The sequence below is a fragment of the Cuculus canorus genome, chromosome Z (genome assembly GCF_017976375.1).
Source record: "Cuculus canorus isolate bCucCan1 chromosome Z, bCucCan1.pri, whole genome shotgun sequence".
NCBI lineage: Eukaryota > Metazoa > Chordata > Aves > Cuculiformes > Cuculidae > Cuculus > Cuculus canorus.
The window spans coordinates 4629378-4656834 of NC_071441.1; the positions used below are offsets into that span (position 1 = coordinate 4629378).

The 27457-nt window shown below is 41.2% G+C and overlaps 1 protein-coding gene and 1 long non-coding RNA gene across 3 annotated transcripts; one reads left to right on the forward strand and one right to left on the reverse strand.

The window, feature by feature from the left end:
* The first annotated feature begins 278 nt into the window (after positions 1 to 278).
* On the forward strand, positions 279 to 27457 carry C7 (complement C7). The gene is made up of 18 exons (XM_054054876.1): positions 279 to 613; positions 908 to 963; positions 1456 to 1531; positions 2461 to 2602; positions 3419 to 3560; positions 4447 to 4585; positions 8995 to 9129; positions 10248 to 10491; positions 11162 to 11275; positions 11691 to 11857; positions 12868 to 13096; positions 13666 to 13837; positions 14213 to 14300; positions 15537 to 15669; positions 17374 to 17565; positions 19241 to 19337; positions 23693 to 23877; positions 26007 to 27457. The coding sequence occupies exons 1-18, from the start codon at positions 608 to 610 to the stop codon at positions 26183 to 26185; spliced, it is 2496 nt and encodes an 831-aa protein (XP_053910851.1). The 5' UTR covers positions 279 to 607; the 3' UTR covers positions 26186 to 27457.
* On the reverse strand, positions 17498 to 23686 carry LOC128850472 (uncharacterized). Of its 2 annotated transcripts, none has more exons than XR_008447881.1 (3): positions 22492 to 23686; positions 18265 to 18411; positions 17498 to 17625 (listed from the first exon to the last, which is right to left on the reverse strand). It is a non-coding gene; the product is annotated as an uncharacterized LOC128850472 (long non-coding RNA). The 2 variants fall into 2 exon arrangements; XR_008447882.1 differs by having other exon boundaries at positions 17515 to 17625; positions 18261 to 18411.

The following is a 27457-nucleotide window of genomic DNA, read 5'->3' on the forward strand; positions in this document are numbered from 1 at the left end:
TCCCAACGTCTTCCACAAGCATGACCATGCCAGAATTGGCTAAAACTTGCATTCAGATCCGTAAGCTGATTTTCAGTGTGAGAACTCATGCACAAAAGTCAGCGTGACTGCAGAAGCAGAGACTGAAGATTCATGATCAAAATTAAACCTTGGCAGCGTCATCTTAATCTAGATCAGCTCTTCCTGTTGAAGTTATGCGGTCAGCTCTGGTGCAGAGTGTGTCACAACGGGATTGGCCTGGGATCTCTGAGAAGGCTTGATCAGAGGAAAGAAACTGTGGAAGATAGGGAAAGATGATAGTTCTTCCAGTAAGCGCTCTTCACAACTTTGCGCCAGCCCCAGTCAGTACATCCAAGCCTTGATTTATATGTCTTAAAAGTACTGAGCACCTCCCAAAGCAGGCTGTGTCCCTGGAGAGTGCTAGATGGGTTAAGATTAAAATTCCTCAGCAATATTCAGCCTTTTTAGGGAAGGAAAAGCAGAATAGCAAGGCGGAGTGAGAAGAGATGTACAGTAGCAGACAGACTGACTGACTCCTTTGGCTGCTGAATTTAGTGAAACTGCATTTTCCCTGGTAATTGCTGGATATCTGAGTATTTCATCTAACATGAAGGTAGGACAATTGCTTACTCAATTTTTACTGATGAAGTGAATATGGCAAGTGCAATGAAATATTAATTTATAACATTATAAATACTTAGCTGACAATGTAATTGGGCAGTATTGCAAGAAAGAAGAAAATAAAATACCCAAGAGCTTGCACAACAAAGCTGCAGAAAATTAGTGTGATGCTCTCCTTTATTTCTTAAGTAGTGTAAATATTGCAGGAAGTTAGTACACCTGCATAAGCCTAATACAAAAAGCAGAAAAGCAAAGTAGGTTTGCTTTCACTCCTCTTTTTTTTCAGGTGCTGGGGATTTTTCTGTTGCTGGAAGTTTCAGGCTTCTTTCCCATTTTTTCCGGGTGAATATTTCTTTAGTATATTACATAGTGAAGATGAAGCACGTAAAAATTAACAGACAACTTCTGGTGCGTGACATGGGGCAGAGGCCCTTCGGGAAGAGAGCGGACAGTGGTGGTGTGAGCCACGACAATGTACATCTGTGAAACACAGCACAGCTTAGCCCAAGCCAGTCCTGATCCTGAGGCAGCATGAAGCCGGGGTTTGAAGCTTGCGTTATGGTTATCCAAAGTCCTTGGTGATTTTCAAGCTAGGCAAATGTATCTACTTTCTTCTTTTCAGTAACCAAAAAGCCGAAGCTGGGACTGATTTAATTCTCACATATGAAAAGCAAATCCAAGTGGATTTAGAGGGAGCCTAATCATACCCCTAAGTGTTATTAAAGGCCCGCTTTGCTGTTTAGGAAAGTTTTGTGCTAATGCTTATGGATGGAAATCCCTAATTATTTTCCTTTTTTTTTTTTTTTTAAATGCAAAAAAATACTACTGGAGCAGCGCTTCCCCTCCAGTCCATTGCCGCTGGAATTCCTTTGGCCCTTGGTCCGAGTGTGATGGCTGTACTCAGAAACAGGTATAGATGAACACACCTTTTCTATATTCATGGCTTCGTAAGTATATGCTTAAAGATACAGGAGCCACTGTATCTTTAAAACCCCAAATAAAATGTCAGAAAAAAACCCCAGCAGAACAAGAAGGCTGAAGAACAAAGAACTCAGAAGGAAAATCGTCCAGCCTGTCCCCAGTATGTTCCCTTTCAAAGCTATGGTAGTCATGTTGTGAAATAATTTGTGCATTTTTTATTTTGGTGACAGTTCCAAAAAGCTCAAATGAACTGTTTGGTAAACAGAGGCATTCCTCCACTGATGCTGGTTTGTACCAATTTCCAATGATTTTGCTTTAGTGGAGTCATGCCTTAAGGATAGAAAACTTATTACAATGTATTGTCATTTTTACAGTGTAACTCTATTTATGTGGAAGATACTCACTTTTGATTTTCCTTCTTCTTTACTTTGATGTTGCATCAACTAGGGAGGGATTAGTCAAAATTAAAGATGCACCATGAGACAGTATTTATTCTCTTTAGAAGCAAAAAGTGGTCTACTTGATGTTAGATTTTATCGTCTTCATTAATGACATTGTTTACTTTCAAGAAATTCAGCTAATTCATATAAGGCATGATTGGTTCTATTAGAAAAGTAGACAAAAGTGAAATTTTTCAGCAGCTTTCTCTTAGTTTCAGTTACATACTGAACAGAACAAACAGAACAAAACAGCTAAGCTTATGCTTCAGTCTAAAGACCTTATAGATAACATATTAGTCTTTCCATTAACTTGAGAATTTGTTACCATATTGTGGTAACAGCAAATGTGGGTTTTCTCATAAAAAATAGCAAACATCTCATTTTCTTACAGCAGTACAGTGGTAGCATTGTCTTGACACTAGTAAACTACTCCTCTTTGTATCTGCATTTTCTAAGATCTCCCTTAATCTACATTCAGATTCGGAGACGGACAATAGCAGTTTATGGCCAATATGGGGGAAACCCTTGCTCTGGGGATGCCTTTGAAACAAGACCATGCACCCCCACAAGGGGATGCCCAACAGAGGATGGATGTGGTGATCGGTTCAGGTGTTTCTCAGGTACCATCCAAGATCTTTTTCACCATTTTCTGGTCATAAAGTTAAGATGATAACCTTGGTATCTTTGAACTTTAGTAAACGGCCAATGGCTTTGGAGAACTTTAACCTACAGATAAATTTAGTTTAGGAGGATGTTTCCTTTTTTGCAGCCTCAACTACGCATGGTTTTTATTTCATCTGAAGTGTTGCAGAGCAGATAATATGCTGTATCTGTGGTAGCCTCTCTTAAGTCATTCTGCCGTAACAATTTTACACAGGGTACATTTTTTTTTTTTCTTTATGGGAAGGTTATTAAGGAATGCAACCTTAGATGTGATTGTTTGAAACTGTTCTAACCTATATCCAAACATCTTGAAAATCACCCGTGTCATGGAAACTAATGCTGCCTAAACCAGTGCCAGTATCTAAGCACCTTCCTTTACCTTAACAAAAGAACCACGTTATCTCAGTAGGTAGACGTTTATCATAGAGGAACATGATAAACAGGTTTTGGTGCTACCAGTGAGATAATCACAGTTAATCAAAAGTGATAGGGTGAAAGGATGAAAGCCCAGGAAATAAATCTAGGAGTCAACAGTTTCATTAATATATTATAAACCTTGAATGGCTGTGGTTCCTTCAAGTGTACTATGAACTGTTTATATCTACATTTACCGTTGTTTCACAAGCCCTCCTGGACACTCACTGTTCATCATGGGAGTCAACCAGGTAATTAACGTAGCAGAGAACAGGGATTTTTGCTTTGATTTTAGGTGATTTATTTTCAAATGAGCAAAGGCTTCTCATTTTTCCCCATGCATTCTTGTTCTGATTTAGGTCAGTGCATTAGCAGATCTCTTGTGTGTAACGGAGATCAGGACTGTGAGGAAGATGGTGCCGATGAAGATCGATGTGAAGAGAAGAGAACTGTATGTGATACTGATAAAACGCCTCCGAATTCAGACCTTACAGGAAGAGGGTAATGTTCTGTACCATGCTCAGTAGTACCGGTGCCAAATGCATTTACATTTCTGTTGTATTTAAAAGCTCTGTCTCTACGGATGGACTTCCTGGGGTTGTGGTAAAACAACCCATATACAAAAGTGTTCTGTACAACTGCCTCCACCATGCCAATGGCTCACTGCAGCCATTACCTACAGGCCCTTGATCTGAAGCACAGAATAAAGCTTTTTTATCTTTCATTCCTGCTATTTAGTAGTATCTTTTAAGAATCAACCAACAACAGATAATCATCAGCATGGAAAAAACGAGCCAGCAGTGCACATTCTTCTTGTTCATTGTGGTTGCATTTAATCCTGTGGATCCATATGTTTTTTGGTTTATATGTCTCGTCTGGAACCTGATAACGAAATAATAACCTTAAGAGTCCTTAGCACAGTTGTATCAGTTATTATAAAATAGAATTCGTATATAGTACAACAATATTTTGAAATGAATGCTCCGTTGTTTCCATGTTTCATTAATTGCTGGAATAATGAAACAAAACCAATAAAACAGGACAATAAAATCAGTTGTGATAGGTATCAATGTCTTAATGTTAAGAGATATTAATATGTATTCATTTTTGTTGTCAAATCAAAAGCAACATTTTGCTTTCTATATTGTAAAATGTTGTGCATGCTGCAGTTCTGCAGGTATAGAAATCTCTTAGTTGATACCTCATTTTCTTTGGTAATAATAATAAGTAATAATAATAAGTAATTATTATTCTGTAATAATAATAAGTTCATGACCTTAATCTGCAAATACAGTGTTCATTTATAATGGCTCTGTAATTTTAATCTCCTGGAAAATAATTTGCTACCTCTCTGTCTTAGTGATCTTTCACGCTTTTCTTCTCATAGCTTTGATGCCGTTACTGGTGAGACTAGGGGAAGAGTCATTCACACGAAAAGCTTTGGAGGACAATGCAGAAAGGTCTTTAGTGGCGATGGGAGAGAGTACTACAGGCTGAGTGAAAGTGTTCTTGCTTATACTTTCCAGGTATGTTTCTATTAAGCACAGCCTTGTATTTAGAGCCATGATTAAAAGTGGGGGAATGATGCACAGCTTGTAGAGTCTCTTGGCGGGAAGGTTTCCTTAAACACAGAGGAACAACATTTGTTCCCTCTCTGCAGTCACTTTTTGAACTACAAACTGGTGCATGTCTTGCTAAAATGGAAGGAAAATAATTGTAATTCCTTGGATGCGGTTTCTAATTGAACACTGGAGTGTTAGACACACTCCCTGCCTCAGACCCAACAGGGCTGTAAGACATAGGACTCCCCATCCTCTCTTTATTCAGCCAAAGAAAGAAATTTAGGAGATGGAGGGGAGTGGCAGCAGGTTCCTGCCCAACACAGCAAGTGTGTCTCCCCTGTGCCAGCCTCAGCCTCACAGGTTCCCTTTCGCAATAGATGTGAAGCTCTGCAAATGGAACCAAACCTCAATGAGGATGGTGTGTTCCACAGCCTAGAAATGATCCTTAGGTTAAGACACAACGAGCCTTCCGTTAAAATGGCCTCTGATAAGAAGCAGAAGTGGGTTATTGTCATAGGGTGCTCCCTCCTAAAGGGAGCAGAAGGACCAGTCTGCAGACTGGACCCATTACACAGGGAAGTTTGCTGCCTTCCTGGGCCCTCCATTACAGACGTAGTGAGAAAACGACCAACTCTGGTCAAGTCCACGGATTATTACCCATTGCTGATCTTCCAATTAGGTAGTAATGAAATCTCAACAAAAGAATTGAGAGTAATTAGAAGGGATTTCAGGGCACTGAGAAGTATGGTGAAGGGTTCGGGGGCACAAGTTGTTTTCTCCCCATTGTTCCTAGTACTGGCAATGACAAGGGAAAGATTAGGAAGTGCTGGGAAATAAATAACTGGCTCTGAACCTGGTGTGAGGAGCAAAAATTGGGTTGTTTGACCATGGGTTGATGGGCAAATCACCAGGTTTACTATCCAAGGATGGGTTACACCCATACTCTAGGGGCAAAAGGGTACTCACCAAGAAGATAGCCGGGCTCATTAACAGAGCTTTAAACTAAGTGTGAAAGGGGAGGGGGACATAACCAGGCTTGATCAAAAGCAGCCCGGGAATGGCACTCCAGTGTCTGAGGGATGCTGTGCTGGCAATGACCCTCAGTGTGCCACCTCAGAGGAAATGAGGAATAGCACTTCAAATGGCTCCACAGAAGGGTTGGATAATTCAGTGAGTAGTTGCTTAGGAGTTAAGACTGTTTCCCTTAGGAGTGTAGCAGGATCAACAGCCCAACTGAAGTGCATCTACACCAATGCACGCAGCATGGGCAACAAACAAGAGGAGCCAGAAGTTATCATAGGGCAGGAGGTCTGTGATATAATTCCTCTCACGGAAGCATGGTGGGATGACTCACATAACTGGAGTGATCCTATGGAATTCTGCAGACTCTTCAGGTGGGATAGGCGAGGAAGGAGAGGCCCTCTGTGTTAGAGAGAGTTTCCACAGCCTCGAACTCATTGACAGTGATGACAGGGTTCAATGTCTATGTATGAAAATCAAAGGTTCACCTAATAAGGCAGATATCGTGGTGGGAATCTACTATAAACCACACAGCCAGGGTGAGGAGAGTTCCATAAGCAACTGGGAGAAGTCCCATGATCACTAGCACTTGTCCTTGTGTGGGCTTCAACTTACCAGATGTCTGCTGGAGGTATAATACAGCAGAGAGGAAACAGTCTAGGAGGTTTCTGGAGTGTGTCAAGACAACTTCCTGACACAACTGGTGAGTGAGCCAACTAGAGAAGGTGGACCTGCTGCTTGTTAACAGAGAAAGACTTGTGGGAGATGTGACAATTGGAAGATGCCTGGGGCATAGCAATTGTAAGATGATAGAATTCTCAGTTCTAGGAGAAGCAAGGCGGGGGGTGAGTGGAACAGCCACCTTGGACTTCCGTAGGGCCGACTTTGGTCTGTTCAGAAAGCTGCTCGATCAAGTTCCGTGGGAGACAGTCCTTAAAGGCAAAGGAGCTCATGAGGGCTGGATGCACTTTTAGAAGGAATTCCTGGTGGTGCAAGAGCAAGCTGTCCCTGTGTGCTGGAGAATGAGCTGGCAGAGAAGAAAACCAGCCTGGCTGAGTATAGAGCTCTGGATGAAAATCAGGAAAAAGAGGAAAATATACAAACTCTGAAAGAAGGAGCAGGCAACTCGTGAGGGCTATGAAGTGAGATCTTGTAGAGAGAAAATCAGAAAGGCTAAAGACCAATTAGAAGTTGGATTGGCCCATTCTGTAAAAGATAATAAAAAATCCTTCTACAAATATATCAATAACAGCAGAAGGGCCAAGGAGAATCTCCATCCTTTACTGGACACAGGAGGAACAATAGTGATGAGGGACAAGGATAAGGCTGAGGTGCTTAATCCCTTCTTTGCCTCAGTCTTTAATAATAAGGTGAGATATTCCCTGGATGCTCAACCTCACAAGACAGTAGCCAGGGAGGAAGAGCAGAACAAAGCTCCCTTGACCCAAGAGGAAATGGTTAGAGACCTTAGGCAAATTAGATATTCACAAGTCTATGGGGCTGGATGGGATTCACCGCGAGGGTATTAAGGGAGCCGGCAGAGGTGCTTGCCAAACCCCTTTCCATCATCTATCAGCAGTCCTGGCTGACTGGGGAAGGTCCATCAGACTGGAGGCTGGCAGATGTTACACCCATTTACAAGAAGGGCCGGAGAGAGGATCCAGGAAACTACAGACCTGTCAGTCTGAACTCAGTGTTGGGGAAGGTCATGGAGCAGATCATCTTCGGTGCCATCTCATAGCACAAAGAGGACAACCGGGTGATCAGGCCCACTCAGCACAGGTTTATGAAAGGCAGGTCCTGCCAAACTGACCTGATCGCCTTCTATGACAAAGAGACCCACTTGATGGATGAGGGAAAGTCTGTGGATGTAGTGTACCTGGACTTTAGTAAAGCCTTTGACACAGTATCTCGCAGTACCCTACCTGAGAAACTGGCTACCACTGGCCTGGACAGGTGCACCCTCTGCTGGGTTAAAAACTGGTTGGATGGCCGGGCCCAAAATCCAGCTGGAGGCAGATCACAAGTGGTGCCCCCAAGGCTTGGTGCTGGGTTCAGTCCTGTTCAATGTCTTTGACAACAACCTGGATGATAAGATTGAGTGAACCTTTAGGAAGTTTGCAGATGACACTAATCTGAGAGGAAGTGTTGAACTGCTGGAGGGCAGGGAGGCTCTCCAAAGGGATCTGAACAGGCTGGGTCAATGGGCTGAGGCCAGTGGGATGGCGTTTAACAAAAACCCTGTGCAGAGCTGCAGGCTTAGGGAAGAGAGGGTGGAAAACTGCCTGGCAGAGAAGGACCTGGGGGTATTGGTTGACAGTGACTGACCATGAGCCAGCAGTGTGCCCAGGGGGCCAAGAAGGCCAATGGCATCTTGGCTTGGATCAGAAACAGCGTGACCAGCAGGTCCAGGGTGGTTATTCCCCCTCTGTACTCAGCACTGGTGAGACCACACCTTGAGTACTGTGTTCAGTTCTGGGCCCCTCACCACAAGAAGGATGTTGAGGCTCTGGAGCGTGTCCAGAGAAGAGCAACAAAGCTGGTGAGGGGCTGGAGAACAAGTCTGACGAGGAGCGGCTGAGAGAGCTGGGGCTGTTTAGCCTGGAGAAGAGGAGGCTGAGGGGAGACCTTATTGCTCTCTACAACTGCCTGAAAGGAGGTTGTGGAGAGGAGGGAGCTGGGCTCTTCTCCCAAGTGACAGGGGACAGGACAAGGGGGAAATGGCCTGAAGCTCCACCAGGGGAAGTTTAGATTGGATGTTAAGAAAAATTTCTTCACAGAAAGGGTTCTCAGGCACTGGAATAGGCTGGCCAAGGAGGTGGTTGAGTCACCGTCCCTGGAGGTGTTTAAAAGGCAGGTAGATGAGGTGCCCAGGGACATGATGTAGTAGTGGACAGGTATGGTTGGAGTTGATGGTCTCTAAGGTCTTTTCCAACTTAATGATTCTATGATTCAATAATTCTCTCACATTTAGGCTGAATGTAAAGCCACCTGCTTAGCCTTAGTGGCCTGAATCACCATAAGAAATCCTATGTCTGCAAAGCATTGGAGTGCTTTGTGGAGATCTTCCAGGGATACGCCTCAGATTTGGTTTATCTCACATATATCAAAAGCATGCTAAACAATGTACTTCACTTCATGACATAAATACTTAATGTACAAGTGTGTAAAAGAATATACGCATGTAATGCTTTTCCAATAGTGTTCATTACTTTAATGAAACCTGGAGTGGATTCAGCCTCAAAAGACGTGGGTTTTTTTACATCAGAGAATACCTGCTCTACTCTGTAAGTTATCATTTTTAACATCTTTCATTAAGCTTTTTATACGGACTCCTGTCTTTCATCTTCTAGGTTAAAATTCAGAATGATTTCACTTATGAATTTTTCAACAGTAGCTGGTCTTATATGAAACACACAGAGAGGTATGAAAAATCAAACAATGGACATAGTTACTCACAGACAAAAAATCTGCAACACAGTCAAAAGGTATGTGTATGTTGTCACTGTGGTGTAGTGTTTTGCATACACATTTCATTGTTTTTTTCATGTGCTTTTATAGGGTGATGAAATATTTATTTTATCCAAATATTTTTGACACAAAGTGCATAACAGGAAACATCCAATAAAACCTTTACAAAAAGATCAGTGGTTTGCTTATCAATTAAGAAGAGTTGACTACTGGTTTTACTTTCTCCATTTTTACCTCTTTATTAGTAATTTGTTTATTTACTAGCTGGTTTCTTCCCTATTTGAGGAATAAATGTCTTCTTCTCATAACTGATTAATTGTTTTAATTTTCTTTTAATGATTTACTGCACTTTTTTTTTTTTTCTGTAATACCTCTATCAGTATCTTGGAGGAAAAATTTGAAATAATTCTATGATTAAAGCTAATACACTTTCCACTAGTAGAATGCCGTTAAGAGAGAGATCTGGTGTCTTAAACAGCCAGGAGTGACTGTGCTTATGCCTTTGGGTTATTTGAAAAGGGGCATTAGATAAATAAATTGAGAACAGCTCAGTCATGAAGTATGAAGTCATGAGTTTGAAGGCTCCCAAACTGGCAGAGGATAAGCTCACTTTACCACACTACCATAAAAAGGGTTTTATGCCAAGTTTGAAACTTAGTATAAAGAGTTCAAAAGCAACTTTGAGAGGTTAAGGTGACTGTTAATGTGTAGGCATAAAGGATTTTATGAATCTGCAGCATCCTGAAAATGGGTACAGGCCCTTACAAAGAAAAGCTCCTTATACAAAATAGCTGCAAGGAGGACTTCTCTAGTGCCTCTGGTTTGCTTTCAGGCGAGGTTTGTTAACCTGTTTCTACCATTATCATTGAAGAGTAATATTTTCCTTTTTTATTTGTGCTTATGATAGCTTTCAGGTACAATGAAAGAAAAGAAAGACAACAAGTATAAATGAAGGTCCAAAAGATATTTCTATTCAGGATATTGGTTTTGCATTCACCAAGTTGCTTAGACATATCTAACAGCTCTGTAAAGTCGTAAAGCTGCTGGTAGCCAATATAATGAACATACTTTCTTGCTAGTAGGAACCACCCTGATAATGACATAGAGCATGACTGACATCTTTTTATTCCCCCAGAGTAAGCAGCTGATGGTTGTTGAGAACAGTGTGGAAGTTGCTCAGTTTATTAACAATCGCCCAGACTTTCTCAGTCTTGCGGAGCCCTTCTGGAAGGAACTGGCCAACCTTCCAGTCGTCTATGACTATAATGTCTACCGAAGACTTATTGAGCATTTTGGCACTCATTTCTTACACTCTGGATCTCTAGGAGGACATTACAAAGTTATTTTTTATATGGATACTGACAAAATGAAAGCAGAAGGTAGAGTACTAAAGCATTTGTTATAAGAAACAAATGAATAAACGAGAACATAAACCTATTTGCATGTTCTCCCATCTAGTACCTAAAATCAACTAAGAAACTTCTACTATTCGCTGTGTTCTCTTCACAGGGAAAATAAAGAAGATTAGAAAAATTTCTCTAAGCACAACATTTATGTTCTAGGTCTATATCTGTGATCTGCAGTGCTCTGGGTAGCAAAGATTTGATAGCTGGTTTAGGACTTCATCAGGTTAAACTTAAATTCTAGAGCAAATCTAAATCTCAAATAACATTAAAGGCTAAAAGTTACTTCGAGCTGAAGGTTGGGTAAAATGTAAAGCAGAATAAATTACTAGCAGCAGACACCAGAGTGGCATGTGTGATGGTACTCAATAGAGAGCAGTGCTGTAGCATTAAGGATTGCTGAGAAAAGAGATGAAAGAAACAATGACATTTGTCCACATACACCTCCCATCTCTCAGCCTCCGTCCATAGGCTTTGGCAAAACTTGCTAAAACACACAATGTGCTAGTTAGTTGCCTTCTAATTTAGGCGTTATACTTACTGGTTCTTTTTTTTCTAAAACATATCTCAAGTTAATGGGAAATCTGTAAATTAATCCAACAGACTTTTGGTGTATGGTATTGTTAATAGAGCAATTATTACGCAGGTATGAACATAAGGGACATGTACGAGTGCACCACATCAGGCTGGAACATTTTCATTGTGAAAAAGAAGAAAGTGAAGTGCTCCAAACTGGAAGAACTGCTGCAGACTTCTTCAGGTAATTGTTCAACAGTGACTCGTATGGTTGTCATAGCTCCATCTTTCATCTCCTCCTAAATAGCTGTCAAAATAAGGAGCGGGTGTTGATAGCTTTGTTGAAGTCTGTCTTAACATGCTGAACCTGGGCACTGAGTGCTTCGTTTAAAAGGCTCTCCAACATCAATCATTGCTAATATTTCCTGGTTACTTGTAGTTTTCTGGACACCCTAAGTAAGGGCTGCCAAGACACCTGCAAAACGACATACTTCTTATGTTGTCCATGTAGGAACTCTTGATTCAGGTACAGGTGGTTGATCTGCACTGATTAATCCTTTCCCTGTTTGCTAGTATGGTTTTTGCAGACATTGTTTCTGTTTCCATTTTCAAATAAAGCAATGCTGGTATTTTCTGTGTTTCCAATCCTGAATCTACAGGAAGCAGTGGAAATAAGATTAAAGGAGAACCCTACATAGAAGGAGGAAGCCCCGGTGCTGTTGCTGGCCTTAGTTATCTAGAGCTGGATAATCCTGCTGGGAACAGTCAGAGATACTCCTTTTGGGCCAGATCAGTGACAGACTACCCCACAGTAATTAAACAAAAGGTGAGTAATTAAACAAAAAGTATATAATTAAACAAAAGTTAAGGTGAAGCAGAGAAAAGCAGTTCACATCACCTCAAGGGGAGAAATGATTGAACTATGGCTAGTGATTAATCAAGCTGTAGTCTGCAGTAATTTTGGTTTTAGATCACTTTATACAAAAGAAAAGAGAAATTAACAGAAAGAAAATTCCAGGAAGCTAATGTGATAAGCTGCAGCAGGAATCTAGATAGGCTGATATCTACAATCTTGCAAGCCTTCAGTGACTTTAGTGGAGTGCTACTTAAGAGGAGAAGGTTGCTCTGGAATTGGAGAAATCTTGATTTTCAGATACCCCTTCCCTGAAATGCATATTAGCAGGTCTGTTTGGCTTCCATTCAGCTTGCTAACTTCTGTGTATCCCTCCTCCTTCTCTCTGCATCCATAAGTTTGGCATAACTGGATATCCTGGAAGCCAGACATTTCTAATTTGGGTGTGACCATGTTCACTGATACCCCTTTTTGGAACTGTCCATATACTGAAGAGTGATATAAATGCAAAAATATTTCTGACAGGAAATTTTCAGTTAAATGTAAAAGTACAGAATAGAATAGAAATCCAAAATGTTTTTGCTTATTGTTACCGTCAGCCGCTGCTCAATGAAATACCATAACAGATCATTTAAATGTCCAGTTTTTTAGGCTTGGAATAGCTAGGTGAGGATTTGGGTTACTGCACATTGGTGATCTGTGTTATGTATTTGTCTCAATCATAATCTCATATCTGAAATATGTTTAAACGTGACTAATCTACCACTTGCTTTAAGACACACAGTTAAGCAGACCTAACTCTTCAGAAAAGTCCAGTACTAAATGCTAACATAGTGTTTTACCTGGCTAGCAAGTCTAGCGTCTGCCAAGTCCCATGTGCAGAAGCATATATCACAAAGTATTTTACGTGAAAAATATGTGCTTATAAACTGTTATATCTCAACTCTAACTACTAAATATAAATCTTTCTCTACTGTGTGTAGCTAACACCATTATATGAGCTGGTAAAGGAAGTGCCTTGCTCCTCAGTCAAAAAACATAACCTAAAACAAGCCATTGAACAATATATAGCTGAAAATGATCCCTGCAAATGTCAGCCTTGCCAGAACGGCGGTGAGGCGGCTGTGGAAGGAACTCAGTGCGTGTGTTACTGCAAGCCTTACACCTTTGGAGCAGCTTGTGAGCTGGGAACTCTTGTGCAAGATCAGCCAGGTTAGCACTCTTTCAGCTTGTAAGAGTTTAGAAGTGGCAAAGTGTGTTGTCCTGCTTCCCGAGTGTGTGCCACTGCACAACATGAATGAGCGGCTGATGTGCACGGCTGCTTGGGTCAAATATCACCGCAGACATACAGCATGGGGAGGGTCATGCTGAGTCTGAGCCTTTGCTTAACATGTCCAAACAGTACTTAACAAAAACCTGGTTTTATTATTGCTGTTAAATGCAGGGCACAATACTAACACTAAAAATGTATCCATCTATAAATAAATTCATATACTAAATGAATATCAATAACTTCATCAATTTTTGCTCTTGAATTTTTTAATTAGCTATATCTGATATCAGAATCTAAGAGGATACGAACATACCTAACTTACAGACACAATTTAATTATACTTACGTAAAAGATGAGTTTAAATAAAATTATATCGTTGCAATCTGGACTTCTTTGTCAGATGTCAGATCACTAGATTTGAAGAGCACACTTTTTTTTTTTTTTTTTCCTTAAAGGACAAAACCCCAACAGAATGGTTTAATGTGAAATATTCTCAAATTTGGCATAGGTGTTGTTAATGGACACTGGAGCTGTTGGTCTTCCTGGAGTCCTTGTTCAGAGGGGAGGAAATCAAGGAGTAGAACCTGCAACAACCCATCCCCACGTGGTGGAGGGAAGGCCTGTGTAGGAGAACAGCATGAAAACAGACCTTGTGAAGATGAAGAGTTGCAGCATTTTCGGTAAGCAGAAAAAAATATGTATATTTGGAGCATGACTAGGGGAAGATTTAAAAAAAATTACTTTGGAAGGGGGCATAAACCCTTGGATTCAGGGACAAGATGACTTACTGAGCTTTGATATTTAAATTGAAGCAAAATGAAATTCAGAAGCTGTGAATCTGATTCAAGGTAGGACTGAAACACAGGGCAAAACCCAGTATACTTGACACCATTCTATTTAACACTCTCTCATATAGCCTGGCAGTGCCTGATTTAAGTGTAATTGTGATGTAAATGAGGTACATAATAGTCCTGAAAATGGGCTTCACTAAGAAGTGCGGGGCTTTTGAAAGGAAGGGAAGCTAAATCCAAACTGTACTTTTGTTTGCTTCATAGCTTGATTGAACCACACTGTTTTGATTTATCCGTAACTCCTACAGAATTCTGTTCACCTCCTCCTCCCTTGGAAAATGGATTTGTTCAAGTAAGTTATTTCTAGTACTCTATTATCTGTCCTATTGTTGCCTGCAGTGTCTTTACTGCAGTTAATTCAGATATTCACTTGCAAGTTTGTATTATCTTGGTAAGCTTAGTATCAGAGCTACTGTATAGCTGCTCCCTGATTATTTGTCCCTGGCTGAAGTTTGCATGACATTAGCCAAGACTTCATACTGAAAACAGAAGAAAAAAACCACAAACCCAGCACCAAACCCAGAACAGAATCTTTGCTTTTATGTATCTACAGAAAAAAGTATTCTACTTGTCCTTTACTCTGTGCACATACTAAAAATTTTCTTTGCTATGTGAATTACATATTAAAGCACAGAAAATGAGAGATAAAACAGCGGAGAAAATAAACGGTCCAAGGTCATCCAGCAAGTCTATAGCAAAATTACAAACAGATTTTAGGAATCTTCGCTCTACATCCTGTAACTCACCTTTGCACTTCCTTGTTCCCTGGTGAAACTATGAGCTGACAAGATGTTTGGCTGACTGTAACTTATGCCTGTTTAACACAGGAGACTGAATTCCTGCCTTGGAGCAATGGATTATATCTTCTCTATGTCAGGCTGTCTCAAGTATTTTTGCTCAATAGATAGATAAAATAATTAGTTCAAAATCCATTAGTTGTCTCTGCGCAACTAAGGCCCGAGACAAGATCCAAAATTCTTAGCTCTCTCTTTTGCCAGAGGTCTTTTTTCTTTGGTAATCAATACTGGTATCCCAGACTGATATTTTTGGTTCACATACAAAAGGTAAAACCTTGAAATTTGTCTTATTTTTTTCATAAGTTCTTTCTTTAGAAGACAGTGGGATATGAAATGAGAGGAGGCTTGTGTGCTCAAGCCCAGGTCTTCTGAGTGACCATATCACATTAACCTTTAGCAAGCTGATAACATGCCATCCTAAGAACTAGCAAAGCTGTATCCTCTCCACCGATCCTTCTAGAAGGCTGTTCAGGAGATTATGTTCCCCATCTAATCCTTGATAACAGCCATGTTTGCAGACAGTTTGTACACTGGCAGCAGAGTGCTGTTCCATTACTAACATACCACCAACAGACCTCTGTCACAGGGTACGTTCAACTCTAACCCTCCCTCAGTGACATTAATACTTCTCCTTGTCCCCAGCTACTGCGTCCCAGAATTAAAGGGAGTTCAACACTGCTGGTGGTTCTTAGGTTGTATATCCAAAATTTCAGCTGTTCCTTTTCTTCCAGAATGCTGAAAACTCATACCCTGCTGGGAAAAGCATTTTTTATGCTTGCAAGCATGGATATTCTCTTGTTGGTGATCCTGTTGCTAAGTGTGGCAGTAACTTACAGTGGCAAGTTGGAGAGAGATATTGCCGAGGTATGTCTAACTGGCTCTACTTTTGAAACACAACTCCATTCCCCTGTTCCAGTGAAACATCTCTGAATGTATGCTTTCCAACAACAAAATACCCACCTGCCTTTACCAGTTCCCTAGTCATAATCAGGACTTTTATTTTTGGTCCAGATATTGAAATAGAAACGTGCCCATAAAGTCTAGTTTTATGAAAAGCTGGGCATGAGAGACTAAATTTCAGTCCAGGGATTACTTCAAGAGGAAACAAACTCTGTTGTTTAATTCAGTCCTGTGTCTATATCCAAGAACCACGGAGATGAGTCTATTTTTAAAGCAAACTGAAGAAAAGATCCAGTGGCAAATACCATTGAGTTGTCAAATAACCAGCTTGTCGTACGAACACAGCCCTAGGACCACTTTGCATCTTGGATGATCTTCCTACTTCACTCATCCTCTGACCCAGTCAGTAACCATCAAGTTTCTTTTTTCCGCTGGACTTTGCATTTGGAAGTTAACTTTGAGTGTGATAAGATATGCTTGGGAATTTCTGGACCCGTAGTTCAACATCATCCTTTCCTCCTTCCATACATAACTTAACTCCCCACAAATGCTAATCTATACTGTTCAAAAACCTTCTCTTTGTGAACTAGTACATAACTAGTACCTGGATTGGGGCAATCCGTGTTTTCAGTACACAATGGGGGATGATGTGCTTGAGAGCAGCCCTGCAGAGAAGGACTTGGGGTTGCTGGTCGATGAGAAGCTCGACATGAGCCGGCAATGTGCACTCGCAGCCCTGAAGGCCAACCGTGTCCTGGGCTGCATCAAAAGCAGGTCAAGGGAGGTGATTCTGCCCCTTTATTCCTCTCTTGTGAGACTTCATTTGAAGTATTGTGTCCAGTTCTGGAATCCTCAGCATAAGAAGGAGATGGAACTGTTGGAATGGATCCAGAGAAGGGTCACGAAAATCATCAGAGGGCTGGAGCACCTCCCATATGAGGACGGGCTGAGAGAGTTGGAATTGTACAGCCTGGAGAAGAGGTGACCTTATAGAGACCTTCCAGTACCTGAAGGGGCTACAGTAAGGCTGGAAAGGGGCTGTTCACAAAGGCTTGTAGGGATAGGACCAAGGGGAATGGGTATAAATTGGAGAGGGGCAGACTTAGACTGGACATTAGGAAGAATTTCTTCACCATAAAAGCGGTGAGATACTGGCCTAGGTTGCTGAGGGAGGTTGTGGATGTCCCATCCCTGGAGGTGTTCCAGGCCAGGTTGGATGGGCCTTGGGCAGCCTGAGCCAGTGGGAGGTGTCCCTGCCCATGGCAGGGGTGTTGGAACTGGATGATCTTTAAGGTCCTTTCCAACCCAAACTATACTATGATACTATGATAATCTCCCAGGGTCCTGAATGTATACCCTGTCTCTACTAGAATGTTACTTTCTAATGTGAACTCTCAGCTGAAGCATGGGTCCTAAGGATGGAGAAGCACCTCCTCAAGCTAGGGCTGGACCTGCAGGCTGTAGGAGCTGCTGTTGTCACTCTGTCCTTGATAATGCCTGTATTTGGCTGGCATGATGAGTCAATATCCTGTGCTAACATGATTGATGTGTTTCTACAGGAAAATCAGCTAATCTTACCACTCAATTCATTAAGGAATTTAAGAGAAGATAAAATATGTGACTGCTTTCTGCAATCACCTTGCCTATCTCAAATGCTTAAATCCTTAGAAACCACTTGTCTCCTGCCTGTCCTGGAGGCAGACTTGCAAGGGGAGCCATGGAAACCTGTGTATGAGATTGGTGAAAGAATAACTCTGTCCTGTCCACGTGGCATGCACTTAGAAGGGACACGCTCCATTTTGTGTGAGTCCAGTCTCAAGTGGTCTCCTGATGTGAAGACTATCAGGTGCAAGAGGCCAGGTAAGCCACCGCAGTCCTCCAAATGCAGTGCAGGAGTTTCTTTCCTGGACAGGACTTTGGCTGAATGGAGATAAAATGTAGGCAGAGCTATAGAAAGTATAGTGATAGAGAAGCCATACCAATATCACCAACGTGATATCTTATATCACCAGAAGGTGACAGTGTGTTTTCTGTGGGCTGTTCAAACAAAATGCGTTAAGACATTTCCTTGTGGTTTTTTTTTTGCTTCCTACTCCCCTGTCGCTATCAATTATTGTCACTAAGAATATTGAAAGATGTTGCCTGGGATGTTTGCTGCCTATTCCACCACTCAAGTACACTTCACTTTCCACTCATGTTGTGTAACACCACCACCATGTGAACTGCACCTTAGAGATATGGCTTTTCTGTCTGGAAGCTGTTCGGTACCCCACAGGCTTTCATGGCAGAGAACGACAGAGATGGGTGACTCCTTTCTAATCTGACAGTCACACAGCTGATGGAGAGTAAATCTCCAGGAACTGGAAGCAAGGGGGAACTGCTGCTTCAAGTTCATGGTAACAGCTCTTTAAGCTCTGGGTTGATACTGGCAGGCATTGACAGAGAGGAAAACAGGCTATTGGATACAGCAGCTCTGCCTGAGCCATGTTTTCCAGCTGTGGAAGGAAGACAAGGCTTTCTCCTGTACACTCATATGATGCTGGTCAGTGACATACATACATCCAAGGAGCTTGCAGCTTCAGGCTGGTCGTATCCTCACTGAGGTCTTAGATGTTCTTGTATTCCTGGGGAAACCCTTGCTTTTGGACATCTGTCACTTCTCTAGAAGATCAGGCATTTCATGTCTGTCATCTGAGGTTGCCTGACCTGAGGAAAGAGGCAGGTGACAGCAAGGCTTAGACCTCAAAAGGCAAGAGTCCTATGGGATTCCCAGTGTTAAGTTGTCTGCCACTATGACATATCTGCATGCACAGGAAGCATAAGGATTTCAGAAGGAATAACATAGCCGTACATAATCAGCTCGCTGCTGCTAAAATGCTGATGTGCCAGTGCTGAAGTACTGTTGACAATTACTCTCTAGGCTTAGCCTCAGTGACTGATTTTCATTGGTTTTTGTTATGTCATGTATCCAAATCCTAGTAATGATTAGAACCAGTTTCAATTGCTTCCATATTTGGAAACAGAATCAAAACAGAGAAGTGCCTATTGAGGACTAAGGCTAGAACTTGTAATTTTCATTACCATCAGCATCTAAAGATATTCAGATTCCCATTTCTGCAGAGCACTTTGGAACCGTAGGTTTTCTTGTGACAGTAGTTAAGCCAGTAACTCTGAAAACTAGTGATAAGGCTGTTACCAGCTATGATTCAGCACTGCTAAGTTTAGCAGAAATAAACAGATTCAGAAATTATGAATGTTTAAGGTTGAACATAGTACCTGTCTTCTTCCATCTGACTCATGACTCTTGGAGAAATTACTGAACAGTAACTCTGCAGAGTGTATAGTATCTTTTCAATATAATTGATTCCTTCCATGCAGTAGATTCTTCTATTGAACATGCAGGATATGATTTTATGTCATGGTTGTATAATTTAATGCCTTTTAAGCTCAACTAATAGGATCAATTCAGAGTAGACCTTTAACAGCCCTTGTTTTTCTGACCCTTAATAGCACTGTCTGTGTTCTTCTACTTCAGTGCCCAGTGTGAAACCAGAAGTGACAGAGCCTAAATGTCAACCATGGGAGAAAGTGCATCAGTCACAATGTGTGTGCAAAATGCCCTATGAGTGTGGGTAAGTTCGCACTGAATTTGGCTATGACTTTCTCACTCTATTCAAGACTAATTAAATTTCTTAAGTCTTCAGTCCATGACAGATGAGAAAGCTTTACTCATATGGTAGGGAGGCATTGTACTTTCTTTGCTTTACAGCTCAATCAATGTCCTGTTCATCACTTATCTGCCTCGTCAGACCTGTCAGTGGGTTTTAGTAGTGGTGGAATTTGGTTGGCTGACAGAAGATGAAGGGATAATTTCGGCTCCACTAGATCTGTGAAATAGATGGAAAAAGATAAAATGATATTTTGAAGATTGAGGAAAAGTTAAAACTGAGGCCCTTGGGACATAAACCGTCAAAGCAGTAAGGCGGTGAAATAAAGCAGATTTCCTTTCCCTGCTGAGAGGCTGGAGAGTTATGAAAGGCACAATAATCTAATCTCCCATTTACAGCAGTTTTGCACAGACCAGTCACGTCTTCTTTCCTGACTTCAAAACTTGCAGACCAGAGTTTGTTTTTTCCTGTTTCATCTGAGCCTGTATACTGCTTTAAGCAATGAAGGAGAAATGCAAAGGAGTAAGTAACTCTCTCAGTTCTTTGCTAAACATGGAGGTAACAGAACCAAAACAGAGGAGTAACAAGACACTTGAGACCACCAGGCACTGATGGCCAGATGTGCCAAAGAGCTTAGCACTCTACCATCTGGGCTGGTTTTCCTAGACTGAATGAAGTCTCCTATAAATTCATCACTGTTGCGTGAGCTCTGGATGTGAAATCTGTCCAGTTTTATGTCACAGCAGGAGCTGAGCAGTTTGGGAATTCTATGATAACAGACGAGGTTTGTCTTTTCCTCGTGTAGCAGGCAGAAGAAATTTTTAAGTCATCTCGAGTTCTTTCAAGGCAGCAGAACTTCTCATTGGCATAAGTGTGCTTTCCATCAGCCACATAGGTCAGGAGTGCTCTGCATAGTGACTCTGATTCTAAGCTGAAATTAGCACACTTTGAGCATCTCAGAATTAAAATTGGTGAACTCACCAATTAGTTCAGGGTTTGTAGATCCGTGGGGCATTTTCTTAGGATCTGAGGACATTGTCTTGCACGTGAACATAAGTGCCAGGTTTGCAACAATTCTGTTAAGACTCTATTCCTCTTTGTAAACTCCTTAATATTTTAAATAATCTGGTTCTATTCTTTTTTTTTTTTCCGAATACTTGCTAAAGTGAGGCAACGACCATTCTTCTAATTCATGAATGCATTCTGGTTAGTTACATGGAAAACAAGGGGAGTCCACAATGGTATTGAAGGCCTTGGGCAGTTAAATGAATTAAATTCAGTTACATATTCAGACTTCAGTTAAAATTAATCTACCACTCGCCTGTTTATATTTTTCTAAATTATGTTCAAAATGGCAGGAAGATAGATAACACTAATTTCTGTTGCCTGATGCCATCATTTCACTCTGTCTTGCAATAACACATTTAATAATAGAAGGATAAATCATGAGCTGTGAAAGCAGACCAAGCTGCCAGCATGTTAAGACTGTAGAAGAAAAGCATGTAAGCAGATCTTGGTCCTTCCTCAGAGATGAGAAGTGACCTGGGTCGCTTTGACAGTGGCTTTCAGCAGCCTCTGCTCATAAGAGAACTGGGAATAACAGTTCATATGGGAATCCAGACCCATCATTCATCCTTTCAGTTTCCAAGAGATTAGCAACAATGACTTCCAGGGACTATCTCAGTAGTGAAACATGAAAATTGATAATTTTTATGTACTACACCCTCTTCTTTTCCCCCTCACATTTATTTGTGTAATACCTCTGTCTCTCCTAAGAGTTCTTGACCTGCGTTGTATTAAAACTTAAGGTTCTGAATATAATTTTAAAAAGTTAAAATAATTTCCAACATGCTGAATTTTTCACTCTTCATTTTCATGGAGCCTGCTTCTCATTGTAGGTGAAAGGGAGAGAAGGTATTTGCTGACTTACTTACATCTTAATTTCTTACAATATGTGCCTTATTAAAAGCTTGTTCTTACTCAAGCCACCTTTCTCAGGTAAAAAGTATTGAATTTCTCACATTCGCTTTACACAAAGACTCTTCCTTTCCTCTAATAATTTTGATTGTGCTGCTGTTACGCCCCTAGATCTGTAATAACTTTTCTCAACGACTGCAAATTAGTAACTTCTTTTATGAATACAGATTCTTTATCCTTTTTCTTACACATCCGAACATGTTCATCTCTGCTAGCTTTCTCCCAGCAACAGCAAATATGTTAAGCACTCGAGAGAGAGTTTGAGGGGTTATACAGCCAAAGCTTGGCAACACAGGCCAAGAACTCCCTGGGTTCAGCCCTTGGCATCTGGTTAAATTAGCCTCCATTCCCTCTTTTGGGTGTTGTTAAGTGGTGCAAAGCAGACACGTCAGTGCACCCGTGTCTGCGTTTAGTCTTTTTGGCTAAATTAAGCTGTCTTGTATACAAGTTTTTGACCTTAAGACTCAGACAATGTCATGTATCACTCAGGCAAATAAAGAAGGCCTCTGAGCAATTTTAAACGTAATAACCAATTTAATTACAGATGAGATGCTTTCCCTGGATCAGACTTTGTTATTCTAGGTTTCAGATGGTATTTAAAGATGTTTTTCTTATATCTCTATCTGTAAAGATAACTTTCACATTCTAACTCAGTGCACCTCTAACTTGTAGGCTGTAAGCAAAAAATATAATGCAGACAAATGCATGGGCTTTGTTTAGCAGCTGCTCAGTGTTGCACATCTATTGAGCTGTCCTGTTGTTGTGCCTCAGAATAAGGCAGTTAACCTCATTCTTTATGTTAACAAAAGAGCATTAAGAAAATTCAAGCAAGGAACTTTAATAGGGATTTAGTGGCTGCTGTTTTGAGAAATACAGCTAATAATCTTTAAAGACGTATCCGGCTGCAGGTCAATGCAGCTGAGTTTTCAGGCTCAGCTGTGCCAAATTTTAAATATCTTAAATGTACACCATGTTACAGGTAGTTTAAATTTCTGTAAAGCCAGCTATTTTAAGAGGCTTCAAAAACATCTGTCAAAGAACCACTCCCAAATCTTGGAGCAGTCACTTTTCCCTGGTGCTTTATTTATAGACCTGCCAAAACACTTTTCTTAATTTTTAGAGCAAAAAAAAGAAAAATTACCTTAACACTTTTTCCAGCAAGTGAACAACACTGAATCTGGATTTTCTTACCACACCTTCCCACTTTCAAATTCCTCTTTGCTGCTGTGACAAGATACTTTCACAGAAACTGTTCCCCTCCCCTTCACGTAGCCTTTTGAAGATAATGAAGGCCATTTGCCCATTCCTCATTGGCCATTCCTTCCTTCCCAAGCTTTTGGCAGCATGTTTCGAAGCTCTTCATATCCTGGGAGCACCTCTGCTGTCTCATACCCTGCACAGCACCTTACCTGTGTCTGTAAAGTGCATCCAGGAGAACATGGGAGTGCCTTGCTCTGGAGAGGCACATATTTTGTTTACTCCACACAGATGCCCCTGATTAGCATAGAAGAAGAGTGAAGAAGTCTGGGGGTTAAGATTAAAATCCAGAAATAATGGAAGGACTTTTTCCTCCTCCTATGCACTCGTAGCATGAACACAAATGCTAACTTCCTGGAATTGTTCCCAAAGCAAACACTGTTCGAGGTTGTCAAAGAATCGTTATCACCACTTTTATAAGCTAATTTTTGTGGGTATTGGAATAATATCTGAATTTCAAGAAATAAACAAGAAAATTCCCTGGATGAATAGAGCAGATTTTTCATACATTTTTGTGGAGATATATCCACGTTTCCACAAAGATCTTTCATCTCTGATGTTGGATCTCTACATTTTATTCAGTAAAAGCTGAGGCTTTTTAAAGGACAGCAAAGAAAAGGTCTTTAAGTATATTCTAATGTATTATAATTAAGAAATACTTATAAAATATTTTAATATATGGGTGTATGTGTATATATCATTGAATGTATATGAAATGTTTTCTGTGTGTATACTTAGGTGCATGCATGCGTAACATATTAGGGAATAATCAAGGTTTGAACACTTTTTAGCTAAAGTCTCGCTCTCACTGCTACTAACTTCAGTGGCAAGTACCCAGTGATATACCTGTCCTTCAGAGGGGACAGATCCTGGCTCTGCTGAGGTGCAGTGACCTGTGGGAAAGGAAAGAGTCTATGTCTTATTCACGTCTATGTCTCTAGTTCCTTTAATGGACTCTTAGGATGTACTTCAATGAACAGGGAAGTTGGAACCGGGCCCTGAGTGTTTTTCACTCCTTCAGCTCTTTCTAAGAGGTATCAAGATAAAGCACATTTAAATAGCACAATGCTTACTTTTATTCTCAGTCCTTCCCTGGACATCTGTGCTACAGATCAAAGAACCAGGAGAAACACAGCCTTAACTGTTTGCAAGATGCATGCCTTGGAGTGCACGGGCAGAAAATATTCTCTTACTAATGCAGAAAACTGCAAAATACCTCAGGCAACTGAAATATCATGTGGATCATGCCGTTCCTGGGAGAAATGTGATGGTAAGACATCCTTCATAATTGTAAGGGAAATTATTTCTATGACCAAAATTAAATCTTTATCCCCAGTTACGCGTTAGCTGTCGTTCTGTTCTGGTATGGTATCCCCAGACTCTTGCAGAAGCACCAGGCACTGCTAAGCTGTTCAAACCGCTAGCCCAGTGTCTGGTGTCCAAACATGGCAGGAAGCTCCAAATGCTCCCACCACAGGAAAGAAAACCCAGTAAGGTACCGTGACAAAATGTACTCTACAGAAAAACCCATTACATGGATTACTGTGTTGGTCCTCTGCAAGTTTTGGGTAAAACCGTAAAACACAGTAACTGTGGTAGTCCTTTACTGTTGACAGGAACAACTAATCCTTTCCTGAAATTTGCAAAGTCGTCCCCCAGCAGTATCCTGTGATAAGGAAGTGGTATATATCTTATTCTATACTATCTAGGAAAGCCACTTACCTTTGTCTGTACTTCCTTTCTTATTCCCGGTTTCTCATATTATGATCAAAGGTGAATGTCTCTTCCCTCAAAGGAAATAGTCTCGGTCTTTTGCAGTCTGTTTTCAGTATCCCTGATCTAATTTTCCTGAGTGTCCTACATTGCATTGCACTCAATGGAGGCTTGCCAAGTGGAAAGATAAAGAAGTAAATTAAGTTTTTAGAAGTGCCCCAGCTAGAGGCACAGTTACTGTCATATTTTGAACATAAAAAAGATTATCTGATAGGACTTCATCTGTTTTGTCTGAACAGACAAAAATAATAACAAAAAAAAAAATGAAAACGGTCTGGAGCTTCAGCAGAGACAAACAAAGGCAAAAAAAATAAACATACAACACCAAAACAAAGACACAGTTACAGGAAATAAAATTCACAGAATCACAGAGTCACAGAATCACCAGGTTGGAAAGGACCCACTGGATCATCGAGTCCAACCATTCCTAACACTCCCTAAACCATGTCCCTAAGCACTTCATCCACCCTTTCCTTAAACACCTCCAGGGAAGGCGACTCGACCCCCTCCCTGGGCAGCTGTTCCAGTGCCCCAATGACTCTTACTGTGAAGAATTTTTTTCTGATATCCAACCTGAACCTCCCCTGACGGAGCTTCAGGCCATTCCCTCTAATTCAGATGGGACCTTCTTCTTACCTGATTATTTATGTGTTGTCACTGATGCAACTATGCACATTTATTTGTAAGAGCAGATCCTTTGATCTTAATGGCACAGACTGTATGTAAATGAAGGTACCTGCTGTAATTGTCAGCATGACCAGTGTGTGGCTGTCCAGGGACAGGTGTCTCATATTGCACGTTATCTGGATACTGGAGCAGTAAATACATTAACCGATTAAAGCAGTAACATCACAGAAGTCTTTGAGAACCATATCTCAGGCACCTTGAGCCAGCTTTTCCCACAAGCATTATCAACCTCTCCGAACAGAGGAAACCCCAGCAGTGCACCACTCGCTTCCACTTTCAGTTTTAACATTGAACCTGAGTATCGACTAATGTTACTTCTGATTAGGAAAAGAATCAGAGAACCATAGAATGGTTTGAGTTGGAAAGGACCTTTAAAGGTTATCTGGTCCAACACCCCTGAAGTGACTGAGGATATCTTTAGCTAGATCAGATTGCTCAGAGCCCCGTCCAACCTGACCTTGAACATTTTCAGGGATGGAGCACCTACCACCTCTCCAGTCAACCTGCTTCAGTTTTTCTCCACTCTCATTGTAAAAAATGTCTTTGTTTTATCTAGACTGAATCTACTCTCTTTTGTTTTAAAAGCATTACCCTTTGTCCTATCTATAGAAGACCCTATTAAGCCTGTCCCCATCTTTCCTACAAGTTCCCTGTAAATACTGAAAAGCTGCAGTAAGGTCCTCCTGGAGCCTTCTCTTCTCCAGGCTGAACAACCCTAACCCTCTCAGGCTGTCCTCATAGGAGAGGTGCTCCATCTCTCTGATAATTTTTCTGGCCCTCCTCTGGACCTGCTCCAAGAGCTTTATAGCTTTCTCGTACTGAGCATTCTCCAGAAAATTGCTGAGCATCTTACAATTTTGCTGGAAATATTTTAGTCGGTTGTTTTTTTTGTTGAGTTAGTTGCTATCCTGAGTGTTTTTCCTCTGTGCTTTTGCTTAGTGCTATCCAGCAGTTGTGTTTGTGATGAAGACAAGCTGTGTGATGAAGGAGGCATCCAGATCTGTGCTGAAGTCAGCGGCTCTGCTGCCCGTCGGACCATGACTGAGTGTGAGGTTGGGTGGCTCAAATGCCGAGGGGAGACTGTCACCCTTGTCAGCATAAGGCCCTGTGACATATAGAGCAAATAAGATATGTTGCGGTTCATTTTGCTTATTGCCCCAGGAAATGTCAAAGTTTGCCAGCTCTTGGGCAGGACATGCTTCGAACCTTGCTCTTCCAAATGTAAGCTCTGTTGTGAAGTCCACTGCAGCTGATGAGGCTGTATGCGTCAGCTCTTGTTGCCAGTGCATCAGGGCCCAAGGCTCTTTGTTAGACAGAGCTGCAGTCACCGCTACCGCTCACGACAGGGCTATTGCTTCAAGCCTCAACTTAGCACTGGCAAGTTTGCTTCACATTTCCATCAAAATTAAAAAGTATTGCTGAAGTGCAGTTGCCAAAGTAGCATTTATAGTGATGGATTACAGTGTCTGACATTGTAAATACATTTTTCTTGAAGCCACACAAACATCTGCATGCACTGAGTAGATTTATGTTGAAAAAATAAATAGGCTTAAGAGGTATAAGTCTTCTCTTTTAATGAAGTAGCTACTTCCTACTGTGCTTTACTCAGCCCATCAAATAGTATGCACATCACTGAACCTGTCGTTGAAACTCTTGGGGGTCAAAACAATGCGCAGTAATAGTAAAGGCAGCTTATTGTAAGGAGAAGACTCCTTGCTTGCAGCTTCTCATACACAGAAGCACTTCAAAAAAACAATCACCACTTTACATTGTCTTAACTACCATCATGAGATAAATTTGTAAGCATGGGTAACTTGGATGCATTTGTCACGTCCTTGTACGTTCATGACAGGACCAGTTTGCTTATAGACCATTGCACGTAAAAGTCTTCCACCACAGCAAAACGTTCTCAGAGGCAGCTGTTAGGGAAAGTGTATCTTCATAGAAGTGGAGACAACTCTGTATACAGTCCCCCTAGAAATACCTTTGGGCAATTTCCTAAGACTCTTCCCGAATAAAAGAAGTTGCTTACACTCTTTCCTTACGCAGCTCAGTATATTGTATGGTGAAGTCAAGACAGTGATACCTTTCCTTAGGCATGGTGTACCCTGCAATTCCATTCAGGAGCTTGTCCTGGCAGTCCTATCCCTTCAGACTATTCTCAGAAGCAAACAAGGACAAAGGGCTGAGTAGCAAGTGGGTGGTCAAGCAAGTGCAGTACTATCAGCATGAAGCCTGTACACTTTTTTAAGTGTCCGATTTTATTTCTTACAATCATTAAATACATATCAGACAAAAGCTCTCTCTTGCTTTTCTTGTTCGTACCTGTAACTTCCTCACAGAAACCCTGCCCTCAGGTAGAAAAAGCTGGAAAAGCTTTACTTTCCATG

Coding starts and splice junctions, on each gene's coding strand:
- C7 (XM_054054876.1), top strand. Junction 10,492..11,161: donor TGACAAAATGAAAGCAGAAG/GTAGAGTACTAA, acceptor ATTATTACGCAG/GTATGAACATAAGGGACATG. Junction 14,301..15,536: donor TGGAAAATGGATTTGTTCAA/GTAAGTTATTTC, acceptor CTTTTCTTCCAG/AATGCTGAAAACTCATACCC.